The sequence below is a fragment of the Cydia pomonella genome, chromosome 1 (genome assembly GCF_033807575.1).
Source record: "Cydia pomonella isolate Wapato2018A chromosome 1, ilCydPomo1, whole genome shotgun sequence".
Lineage (NCBI taxonomy): Eukaryota > Metazoa > Arthropoda > Insecta > Lepidoptera > Tortricidae > Cydia > Cydia pomonella.
Genome location: NC_084703.1, coordinates 47,834,483 through 47,847,159, shown reverse-complemented (window position 1 = coordinate 47,847,159; position 12,677 = coordinate 47,834,483). Strand labels below are relative to the sequence as shown.

At 39.9% G+C, this 12,677-nt stretch overlaps 1 protein-coding gene across 3 annotated transcripts in view; it reads right to left on the bottom strand.

The window, feature by feature from the left end:
- The window catches only part of LOC133528792 (serine/arginine repetitive matrix protein 1-like), a 71,250-nt gene extending 59,612 nt beyond the window's left edge, over positions 1–11,638 (bottom strand). Inside the window, exons 1-3 of one of the 3 annotated variants that reach the window (XM_061866261.1) lie at positions 11,147–11,638; positions 6,976–7,036; positions 3,975–5,431 (exon numbers count right to left, since the gene is read on the bottom strand). In XM_061866261.1, the coding sequence (XP_061722245.1) occupies positions 3,975–5,431; positions 6,976–7,015 (1,497 nt within the window). In that variant the 5' untranslated portion in view covers positions 7,016–7,036; positions 11,147–11,638. The remainder of the gene's footprint in view (positions 1–3,974; positions 5,432–6,975; positions 7,037–11,146) is intronic. The other 2 variants (XM_061866270.1, XM_061866276.1) reach the window with 2 other exon arrangements.
- Between the last annotated feature and the right edge of the window lie 1,039 nt (positions 11,639–12,677).

The following is a 12,677-nucleotide window of genomic DNA, read 5'->3' as shown; positions in this document are numbered from 1 at the left end:
GGTTGCCAGAGCTCAACGAGGGGGAGGGGGGGCTAGGGTCGGCAACGCGCATGTAACTCCTCTGGAGTTGCAGGCGTACATAGGCTATGGAGACTGCTTACCATCAGGCAGGCCGTATGCTTGTTTGCCACCGACGTAGTATTAAAAAAAAATACCTATTTTCACGTGTATCGTACAACGTTTTACATTACATATGGCTGTTTAAATTTTCGACATAGTCACGTAATATGTTAATTACTGCACTAGTGACAATGACAGTTATACTTTTTTTACCTAAATGCGTTTTTTTTAACTTGTCCATTATATAACCTCGCACGTATACATATTGATATATTTAGATTCAAAGAAAGCGATGTTATGAAAGTCGATGTCAAACTATCAGCTTAGACTTAAATTATGTATGTTATTAGTTTTATAACGATCTTTTAATGCAGATTTGAGAAAAAAAAAATCTCATCCGAATCGTTTGTTTGATTCGGTAAAAAGTTTACTTCGGTAAATCCCTTAAAAAGTGAAATACAATGTTACACCGGCCACCAAGTGGGGTAGGTATACGTTGGTCAACCTCGAAATCGCGAAAAAAGATTGACTCCCCTATCCATTTTGGCTGGCCGACGTTTATATCTTGTATACTTACTTACTGCTGTGGCGCAGCGGCCTGAAGTAGATCTCGGCCTCCGACACCAACGACCGCCATGCTTCTCTGTCCAAAACCGAACATCATTGGACAAACGAAAGCCGCCAGACTCCGATGTCTCGGGCACGTGGTCCGGATGGGTGTCGTGAAGTCTAGAGGGCGTACTCTGGAGTTCCAAATGATATCTTGTATAGGAGAGCAAATTTTTTTTATCGTGATTTCGGGATAGAATGAATGAATGAATGAAATTTAATCCAGAAAATTATTTCCATATACATTTACACATAATTACATTACATAAAGAATTAAATTAAATTAAAATTAAATCAAATTAAATAACATCCTAAAGGGAGTAGTGGGAGGGTTATGGGAGTAGGTCCCATACTCCCATAGTAAAAGTTGCACCTATACAACGTGTACCCACTCCACTTTAAGTGTAGTGTAACACGTTGTATATGAACCATTTAATTAAGGTAAAGTACTCTATAATTTTTTTGTACTTATCGACGTATCTCATTAAGATCTGTACCCCTAGTGTAAATTTAGTCGATAGCGAAACGTGACGTACGCGTTTGCGTTAAGTCTCATTTTGTATGGGTTTTTGAACAGCGCGCCAAGCGGGACGTTTTGGAAAGTCAAAAGTCTCATACAAAATGACACTTAATGCAAACGCTTACGTCACGTTTCGCTGTCGAAAATATTTACACTAGGGGTACTGATTTTAACACGTTTTTATTAGGTCTACCTGTATGTAACTATGTAATGGAATCTAAGGTAACTAATTTAACCATTTTCCAAGGACGGTAGCGTCATGAATATGGGCAGCTGTATGTAGTTCTGATGACAATACAATAATATGGTACTGTCGAACTGATCTGATGATGGAGCCGGAAGATATGAACTGGAACTGCATGATGGAACATTGTATTATAGACGTTTGGATTTGTTAGAAAAGTCTTGCAATGAACTTTGACCACGATTAGGTTTCAAGGTCTGATGATGAAGCTGGAAGATAGGCACTCCATAATGGAATATCGTATCATAAGCGTTTTCTAGTGTTTTTTAAACTATTAATTTATTTCAAATTGAGATAAAGTTATCTGTCAGGTAAATATTACACCTCTTTTTTCTTCTTGCATGTGAAAGAAAGGGAGCGTACTATATATACCTCGCAGATAACTTTATCTGATATTAAAAAAATCAGACCTAAGTGAAATGTAAGTAAGTAAGTAAGTAAATATTCTTCATTGCACCACAAAGAAAACAAATTTAAAAAACAGATGTAAACAAATGTAATATTTCTTTCGAGACAAATAAAATATCTTTAACCCGAAAATTGTACACTTCCCTTTTTCCCATTTTTTTTTAAACTTATTGGGTCGAATAAACAAAATGTCAATATTATAACACTCGTCACAATGCGTCAATGATTCATCGACGATATCGTTATAGGTCGCCACGGAAACTGCTGATAAAGCATGTGGTAGAGACATATCTAATTCCGTTTTAATAAATATAGAGTGGTAGAAACAGATCTAATTAATTGACCGAAGAGCTGGCGGCTTCCTCGCACAACGTATCAGTATTGCGATACAACGAGGAAATGCCGCCAGCATCCTTGGTACAATGCCTCAAGGGCCTATTTTAGATATAAGCTAGCTATAGTAATCATCTGTATATATCCATTAAGTATATTTTTATTGCAAATAAATACTTAAAAAAATATATAAGATGTAATGTTTTGAATAGAAATGTGTCCCGCCGAGTTTCGTGCCGGTCCATATTGGGATACCCTCCTCCAATTGAACGGGGATTTCAGAGGTGTAGGGTAAAAGCCGGCGTAGGTTTATAACGTTAAGCGCATTGTAATATGCCTACTTGAATAATAAAATTAATAAACTATCTTTATCTTATGTTGGAAGCTCTTCTTCCTCGCGATGCCTCGGGACCCTAGGGTCCGCTTGGCAAGAATTTGTGTAAGTACTAGTTTTTGAGAAAGCGACTGCCATCTGACCTTCCAATCCAGAGGGCAAACTAGGCCTTACTGGTGATGTTGTCCGTCACCGAAAAGCGACTGATAAATATCAAATGATATATCGTACATAAATTCCGATTACTCATTGGTACGAGCCTGGGTTTGAACCCGCGACCTCCGGATCGAAAGTCGAACGCTCTTACCGCAAAGCTACCAACGCTTTTTTAATAAATGTTGAAAGCAATATAAGAATAGGTATTTGAATATTTGTATACAGCGTGTCGCGTTCAGTTCATCCGATCCGATATCGGATACGACTATAAAATAGTAAAAAGATTTTTTTTTATATTTCTTTATACATTTAATTATTATTCGCTGTTCAAAAGAAAGCGTTAATTTAGTTTATAGGTAAGTTTTAGTGTTAACTTTAATTTATTTTTAATTTTATATATTTTTTAAGCTTATTTTTATTCTATAAATATTATTGTTTGTTGTTGAATGAAATATCGTCACGGACTTTAATTGCTGAGCCATCTACGTTTCAAGCTAATTTGGTTATCAACACCAACGCTAATAATCGTTTGTCCCTTTCCGACGTATTGGTATGATGGAAAGGGACAAACGATTATTAGCGGATTGTTAACTTTAGTAGACGTTTATGAATAAGGGGGTAAATGTCTACAATAAAAGTCCGTGATATACTATATAAGAGGACAAATTAAATCTGAAAAATAACATCCTAAAAAACAAAACGTGTGAACTCGCATTGCAGTGAAATGACGAAACAGACACAACAGCTACAACTTGTTTAGAACTCACAATCCATCGGCCCGATTCGAAGAATGAGATACGATAACGATAAGTTCTGGTTTAGAGAAGCTCTCATTTAGATATCGTTTGTATGTCGTATAATTGATATAAGCAGCTCGATTCGGGCAACTAATGTCACTTTGACGTTAGAAATATCGTAGATAGATCTTATTGGGATCACAGTCAAATTTGACATGTCCATGTCATTTCCAAGATCTTAAACGTGTCTTAATCATTCTTCGAATCGGGCCGCATGTGTGCTTTTCTCAAATGACTTACGCGGTTATCACCCTGATGCGAATTTGAACGCCGCTCCGCCGTATGAGCGTGACAGCGCTATACGCGTATATAGCCATGTCTCACTCGTACACCGCGACGTGCGAATCCGCATCGTGGAGACCGCTTTATGCAGTAGGTTTCAGCAGTAAAGGTAAGCGTCGACCTGTTATCACTAGGTCGCATCCCTTGCTTTTCTATGAGTTGAGTAACTGGTATAGGGCATGTCAATATCAGATGGACGCTCACCCTTAAACTCAGTTAAAAATATCTTACCTTAATCTTGTCCCGCTTATTTCGAAGAATGATGCCATCGTTCTCAATGTAATCAGGCACCTCCTTCCTCCCAGAGAAGTTGAAGACCACCGACGTGGTCGCTGGCGCTGGCACTCGCCCCCTCCGCGCGGCCGCTGGACTGCCCCCCCTTATCCAGGATTTCACATCTCCATTCTCCTTAGGCTCTTTCTTCTCGACGTCCAAACTCTTCCATGTCTTAAGAGTTTTCCTTTCTACGTGACCGTTTAGCTCGGGAGTTTTCAGCTCAGGTGTTTTAATATCGATCTCTTCGATTTTAGGTTCCGGGGTCATCTCGCGAGGCGGCGTAAGGCTTCTTATGACTTCTTTTATTTCTTCGGGCGGAGAGCGAGGTATAGGCTCGACTAAGGCCGAAGGCGTTTCTTTCTTTTCTTTAGGCGTTTCTGGTTCAGCTATGGGTGAAGGTGGAGGAGTTACAATGCGGGGAACGTCTATTTTGTCTATGTCTTCTGGCAGAGGGGCGGGAGTGGAGACGGAGCGCTCGAGCGTCGGTGCCGGCATGGGTCTGATGACGCCTACACGGCGAGGAGATGGCGACAGCCTCGCTCGACCAAGCAGCACTGGATTTGAAGCGGACACTAAGGGTAAATGCGATCCGCGCTTGGGAGCCTCGAAAGAATACCTGACTGTTGAACCGGCTTGTGCTATCCCGTCCAAAGCAGCTCTAGAGACCGTTTTAGTCGCTTGTGGGCTCTCTGGGTCCTCTATAATGGACACGTCATTGATCGGGCTAGGCGAGCGGTCTTTAGGCTCTGGAGTAGAGCTTGTGAAGCCCCTTAAGACGGCTGAAACCCGCGCCGCGGGGGCCGTTCGCCGAGTGGGCGCAGATTCGAACTTCCTGAGCGTGGATTTGACGACATCGGGCGGAGGGCGTTCAGTTTCGCGTAGTAAGGGAGCGGGCCGGCGCGGCGGGCGCGCATTCCGTACAGCCGGCGGACGCGGAGCGATAGGCGGCGGCGGAGTGATAGGCGGCGGCGGAGCGATAGGCGGCGGCGGAGGCGGGGGTGGAGACGGAGGCGGTTCCTCGCGCTCCAAGCGGCTCAGAGCGTCAACTGAGCGGGCGCGTTTGACGGAATCGCGACGCAGCGGTATCGCGGCAGGGCAAGCGGGTGCTAGAGACACAGGGCGCTGTCGCTGCGGGCGGGGAGCGGGCGGGGGACGTTCATCTAACAAATGCTCGAGGGAGGCAGCCCGTCTCAGTACCGATGGTCTACGCCTCGGGGCGTCTCTGAGCGCAAGCGACAGGTATCGGGATTTGAGTCGCTTGACGATGCCAGGCCCGTAACGGAGCTCTTCGTCTTCTTCCGGTGGTGGCGCGGGCGGAGGTGCGGGGGCGGAGGGCGGCGCAGGGCGGGAGCGCGCCGCGCGCCGCTGGAGAAGCTCGCGCTTCCATTGAGGCAGCACCCCGTTGGACATGCCTGGGAGAGGTTATATCACTGTAGTACTATCAGCATCAATAATAGCGGTTGAAACAACGCGCCATAATTATCTGCCACTCCCGATTACTTTTCCAACTAGATATATATGTCTCTCTTCGTGAAGCTGTTAGAAAACAGTAGATACTTTTGACGCGTTGTCTGATCCGCTAGTTTGCTTACTGTTACCTACGAAACTCTATCTGGAAAGCGTCTGCTTTAAGCAGAACAAACTAACGATTCTCACTATTAGCATACTAACGAAAGTTTTAAGATGTTTACTAAGCAATCAGAAATCAATCTCCGAGTGTTATAGCTTAAGCGCGAATACCTACACATAATTTATGTGTCAGTTAAAAAAATATGCTTCTTGCCGATCTCCTCTAGTCGGACAGCTGCCTAACATTAAAAAAACGCATTTAACAGTCCCCAGCAAGCTCGGTTCTCCATACAAACGTAGTTACGCTCTCATTCTAAAACGACTAGCTAGATTGCTCTGAAACTTTGTACTTACAATATGATAAGGTATATCTATGCCTGTAATTAGTTTATGTAGCTTCAGATACCATAGTTAAAGAAATACAGCGAAGATGAGCTTTTTATACTAAACTTGATTTTGTTATATTCGTTTGTTTTAAAATTTCAACAAGGAACTTAAGTAATGAAACGTAAAACTAATAAGTTTTCATTGTTTTTATTGCACATCTCTATTTTGTATTTTCAACTAGGTACCCAAAAGTTTTCTGGAAGAGATCGCTCTTTAGCGATAACAATACAATACATATATTCTTTATTTCTCACCAATATGAAAAGAACATGATGACAAACAAATTAAACACACAACTTAGACTATGGTAGACAACGGGCGGTCTTACCGCTAAACACTTCATAACATCGCTTTTTATTTACCTCTACTTTTAACCTCTTTTTAATATGTTGTATTCTACATTGTATCGATATAGGTATATCGAAAGTCGATAAATGAGAAGTCCCTAATGAGTCTAACGACATTCGAACTGCCCCGAGAATTCCGGCATATGCTTATTACTAATTGTTAAAAGCGAAAATTATTGACTACACGTCAATTGGCTTTATGTTGACATAAGAAAGCTCAAACATATGCCAGTTCATAGACATGTTAAACTTGTAAGTAGTTGTGAAGTAGAGGAAAGGGGACGACCGCTTCTCCATACAAACGTAGTCCCCATTTTCCTCTCTGGATATTAACATTATGGAACATATTTTTACACAATTTGATGTATAGCTATGCCCCTACGTTAGTTTTTTTAGATTTTTTGATTGCTGTAAAAAAATCATACAAAATTTTATATGCTCGTAAATGAAATCTGTAGGGCTAATATGGTCGGCTCTTTATCATTTGTCACCATGCCTGTCACGTTCTAACAAGTATGTAAGCAAGGTGTATTTCTTGCTTTAAAAAGTATGTAAGTGCGAAAGTGACGGGCATAGTGACAGGTGATAAAAATGGAACCATGCTGCCACCGTAGATTAGTTCATGCTACGCCACTGGCGGCTGGTGAACTTACCGAAGTCCTGCGAGGAGTCCAATATGGTCTCCACCATCATCTTGACACGGCCCCGGTTACGCTGGGTGACAAGCGAAAAAAAATGTTGCAAATTAAATAATGCAGCGAAACAAGTGGTCGAAATCATCTGAACTATGTGCTAACCCCGTTTCAATTTATTTCAGACCATATTGTTGGTGTACATTGCCTTAATCCTGTTAGTTAAACCTATACGAAATTATAATAAATTATAAAGTAGGCCTCTGAATGCTGGAATTTCAATGCTGCAATTTAATAAAAGTAAGGGCGCGAAGCACAAATAATTTCGTACATTGACCCGCCTATATACACAGTGTTTTTATTGAATTCCGTTAACTTCGGGGTATCGGTAAGTATGTTTCAAGGAAACTAAATGGCTTCATTAATTTAAAAAAAAAAGTTTTTTTATAAGTTTTTTTATTATTTTAATTTTTATAAAAAGTAATTAAATGTTGCATATAGCGTTGTTGTAACACGGGCATTACATTTAACTCAACCAAACAATTGAAAACTGTGACATCTCAATGTCATTTCGAACATCGATCGTCCACGATAGTATGTACGCTAAGTAGCAAATGTATTAACTCGGACTAAACACTAATCAATATGAAATAGGCCCTAAGGGAAGTGTACACGATCGTAAGAGCATTATAAGATAAAAATTTATTATTGATTATCTCCGAAATGGAGTTAATTAGAATACAGGTGTCTTTGAGAAAGTTAATTAATTTAAGCTCAGGGATGCACACTTGAAATTAACGGAAATAAAATAAAACACGGTGTATAGTGAGATAGATATAGGAACAGGCGGATCAATGTATGTATGTATGTATGTATATACTTTATGTACATGGAAATAAAAACACGAAAAACACAACAACAACATGTAATAATGTTTTTTGTACATAGTGTTCGTTTGTCTTTCATGTTTTACTTTTGTCTCTCAATTGCTCAAAGGTTGACTGGAAAATATCCCTTAAAGGGATAAGTTCGCCTTTGTACATTGCCAACATTATTTTTTTATTATTGTATCTTTACCTGTTCCTTATGTACAATAAAGTGTTTACATACCATACATAAAAATCCTTGTGCTTAGCGTCCTTACTCTAGTGTCATAATTATGATTTATAATTCTACTATTTAATATTATTTAATTTTACTATAAATTGTATCATCAGCATTCAGTAATTCAACATACTCGTAAATAATTAAAAATAATTAGAGGATATTATTACACAAATTGACTATGTCTCATGGTAAGCCAAGAAGGCTTGTGTTGTGGGTACTCAAGACAACAATATGTACATATAATATATAAATACTTAAATACATAAAAAATATCCATGACTCAGGAACAAACATCTGTGCTCATCACACAAATAAATGCCCACCCATTCAAACCCAGGACCATTGGCTTCATAGGCAGGGTCACTACCCACTAGGCCAAACCGGTCGTCCGGTTGTTCAATAACTTTAAACTATTCTTATGCAGCTTTAATATCCAATATAATATATTCCTGTGTTTACCTAATTTAATTAAAGTTGGGTAGTGCTACGTATAGTTAACATTCAGATGATTTCGGCCTAATAATAAATCAAAATTAGAGAGGCCCCAACACTAGTCTCCCGAGCGTCGCCGTCTAATCAACTCTATGGCTGCTCGACGCAACATTGGCGCAACTACGTAGCGACAAAATTTTCCATATCGACTAGACGCCGACGCTGAAACGACGCTAGTGAGACGTCTCTCTTAACATAATAAATAAAATATAAAGCAATTGTGGCATTTTAAAATCAAAAGCATTTGTGACTGAAGTAAATTTTGTCCTTTTAATAGGACATTGGGACTTAGGAGGGTGTGGATGTAGCAATGCTTCATAAACAAGTATTAAATGATGATTGTATCCTGTTACAGTGTATTTTTAGACCAAATGAGCACAAGAGGCATTTTTATGCGGTTAATAATTATATTAATTTCCTTGGTTAGACAATACTGACAGCAACTGGGAACTGTAATACACTCTGGGGCAATGAAAATAGGCCACTATACTATACTATACTATACTCCTCCCAAGAAAGAAGTGGAGGGTTCAGGAAAGAGGCCATTACCTCCTAAGGGTTCTGGTGTATTACCTCACAAAAAAATATATTAGGTTTAAAATCCCAGGTTACGTATTTTGTAATATTTTCACCCAGAAATAAATAGCTTTTTTATTTTTATTTTATTTATTATTTATATTTATACAGTGTTTTTTTAAACTCTGTTAACACAAACAATTTTGTTTTTTTTTTTTATATGGGTAAGGCGTAGATATGGCTAAGTACATTTAAGGAAACTGAATGGTATTGTTACTTTTTAACTTTTTTTTGTACTTTTTTCGTAAAATAGTAATTAACAATGTTGTTGTAACACAGACTCTTCTTCTTCCTCGCGTTGTCCCGGCATTTGCCACGGCTCATGGGAGCCTGGGGTCCGCTTGACAAGCGACTGCCATCAGACCTTCCAACCCAGAGGATAAACTAGGCCTTGTTGGGACTAGGCCTTGTTGGGATTAGTCCGGTTTCCTCACGATGTTTTCCTTCACCGAAAAGCGACTGGTAAATATCAAATGATATTTCGTACATAAGTTCCGAAAAACTCATTGGTACGAGCCGGGGTTTGAACCCGCGACCTCCAGATTGCAAGTCGCACGCTCTTACCGCTACGCCACCAGCGCTTTGCAGCGTGTTGTTGTAACACAGACATTATTATTAAATCCACAAAACAATTGAAAACTATGACATATCGATGAAATTTCAAATATCTAGTGTCCGTGATAGTCGAGTTTAGTAGCAAACGTATAATCTCATACTAAACACTAATCAATATGTAAACAGGCCCTAAGGCAACTAAACAAGCTTGTCATTAGATAAAATTAATCATTGTGTATCTCCAAAATGGACTTAATTAGAAAGCCGGTCACTTTGAGAAAGTTACTTAATAAGCTCAGGAATGCACCTTTGAAATAAATGGACTAAAAAAACGTCATTTTTTGGTTCCAATTCATGTAACAGTTAATTTGGAGATTCAAAGATTACCGTAAAAGTGTGATGCAGATATCTCTAACATGTTTAATGGATAGCTGCGTCCCTGTCGTCCTCATGCTGTTGCTGAATCAAGTAAGGTGTGTGAAGCGCTTTAGCAGGAGACATGGCCTCTTTGTCACAAAATCTAAGTGCTAGAATTTGCAGAGCACATTTAGGTAACAATTGTATAGTTTAATTGAATTATGAGGTGATCATTTTTTTCACTCTAGGTCAGATTTCCTAAAGTATATTTTTTCAAGGTTAAGGGCCACCACACACTAGCGTCTCCCAAGTGTTGGCATCTAGTCAACTGCACAGCGACACCATTTTCCATAGTGCTGACTAGATGTTGACTCTCAAACGATGCTAGTGTGCGGGAGCTCGAAAGATCAAAAATATGTTACGTCTGTAAGGACAGAATGTCTACAAGTTCTTATGTTGCTTTAAACTCTTGCCTTTGGACACATACCTACAGTTGGTTGGTACAGCAGAAGTGAAGTTCTTTCTTTCTGATGTCTGAGCGACATATGTATACAAATACGAGGGTTCTTACCATCAATAATTTTCTCGATCAATTTTTATATGCTGGTCTTTCCCAGATTGACCCATCAATTTGTTAATCAGGAGTTAAATAGAAACAATCTGATATGAACAAAGAAAATTTTGAAATTGAGTGAAGAGAGAAGAGAAAAATTACTTTTCTGATTGAATTATTTAGATGCCTTTGAAAAACCTATTTTATAACATGTGTGCTTAGTATAGAATAATAAGCAAATTATTAATGAAATATTAAGTTATTATTTAGGTTGTCCTTTATATTATCAGAAAATGTTATAAATATCTATAAATAAAAAAACGGTTATTTTCTTACTTTTCTCATAAATTACAGGTTAACCCGGGCAGGCATTTGGCATAGCACACAAAAACGGCAAAATATATCAACAGCTGATTCGCAAACAATGAATAAGCTTAAAACTAACTTAGCGTCGTCCACCGTCCCGACTAACTGTACTCCATTTCAACTCGTATGACCGACCGGCGACCACTAAAATTAATAACAAAATATAAGGTAGTCAGTTATTTTTACCTTTTAAATTCCCATCGATTCTCCAGAAGCACAGCGAGCGCCTTACCTAGGTGTCATCTAGCGAAAACGAAAGTATCAGCGCTTGAGGAAAGCAAAAAAATGCGTCCAAAAGACTGCAACACAACACGCACTCCAACCGGGTGCAACCAGTCACTAGAATATATTTAACACCACGCACAGTTACAGAATCCTATAATCCCGTCTCGATTCACTATAAACATTTATATCAAACATGAATACGTAGTAAACAGTTATCCGTTACTAGTTAATTGGCTTTGTGTCGGCCGATGAGAAAATCTAACCGGACCGTCCCACTACAGCGCAAGCACCAAGCAGTGACAGCAGGAGAGGAATGGATTGAACGAGAACGATAAGAGTAGTGAACGGAAAGAACGATAGTCCACAGATAAATTATGGTTGGGAATGAACGGATAACGAAGAGTGCCAGTCGTCTGTAAATTTATTTTTAAGATTATTTATTGTCATCATTGACATATACATATATATATATATATATATATTCATTATTTCATAGGGAGTATTACTTACTGCAATATTCTGCCGCCAGAGTGCAGCACTAGCACCTTTCAAACCATAAGAGTAACTTATACTATTGGAAGCGTTCAAAGCGGGTGGTGGGGGAAGCCGGTGTCGCGGCGTTCTCATTATGTATACTATATAGACAAATAAATGTACTAGACTACGACAATAGTCTACAGACTATAGAACGCCGCGACAATAGAAATAATGGTAGTGTGTGTATGTGGGTGTAGGAGTGGTTAGTCCTACCTTATTGTCCCGTCGTAGTCTCGTCTATCTGCTTCGCTCTTTTGCCTCTCATGCACCATCTGTGGTTAAAGGTATTATATGATTACAACGATCACCAAGTGTTTACAGCTAAGTATGGTATTTTTTCATATATCTATTTCCAAAGGTGATGGCATCATCCATCAATACATAAGAGTTACATATATATCTATCAGTCAACTCTAGTACACATGAGCACCATCTTACCCGGCCGGATGAAGGGTACAAGTTGCCAACTACCTATGTAGCTGTATAGTCAAGGGGGCGTACCGCAGCCGAAGCTGCCCCTTGCGTGCTGATAAAGGAGTAACTAGCGGCCGAAGCCACCTTACTCCTACACGGGGATAAAGGAGAACCTAGCAGCCGAAGCCACAGAACTCCTAACGCCTTTCTCTGGATTCAAGGGGGCGTACCGCAGCCGAAGCTGCCCCTTGCGTGCTGATAAAGGAGTAACTAGCGGCCGAAGCCACCTTACTCCTACACGGGGATAAAGGAGAACCTAGCAGCCGAAGCCACAGAACTCCTAACGCCTTTCTCTATAGTAGCCGCTCCCCTTACGGGGAGCATCTAGCAGCTAAACCTGCCATTCTCTTACACATTGATATAGGAGGATCTGCAGCCGAAGCCGCAGACTCCTACACATGCATAAAACACCCTAGTCCGCCTTAACTAAGATGGCCTCTAAACAGCCTCCACGACGTAAATCGTGGCAAGCTCAACTCAT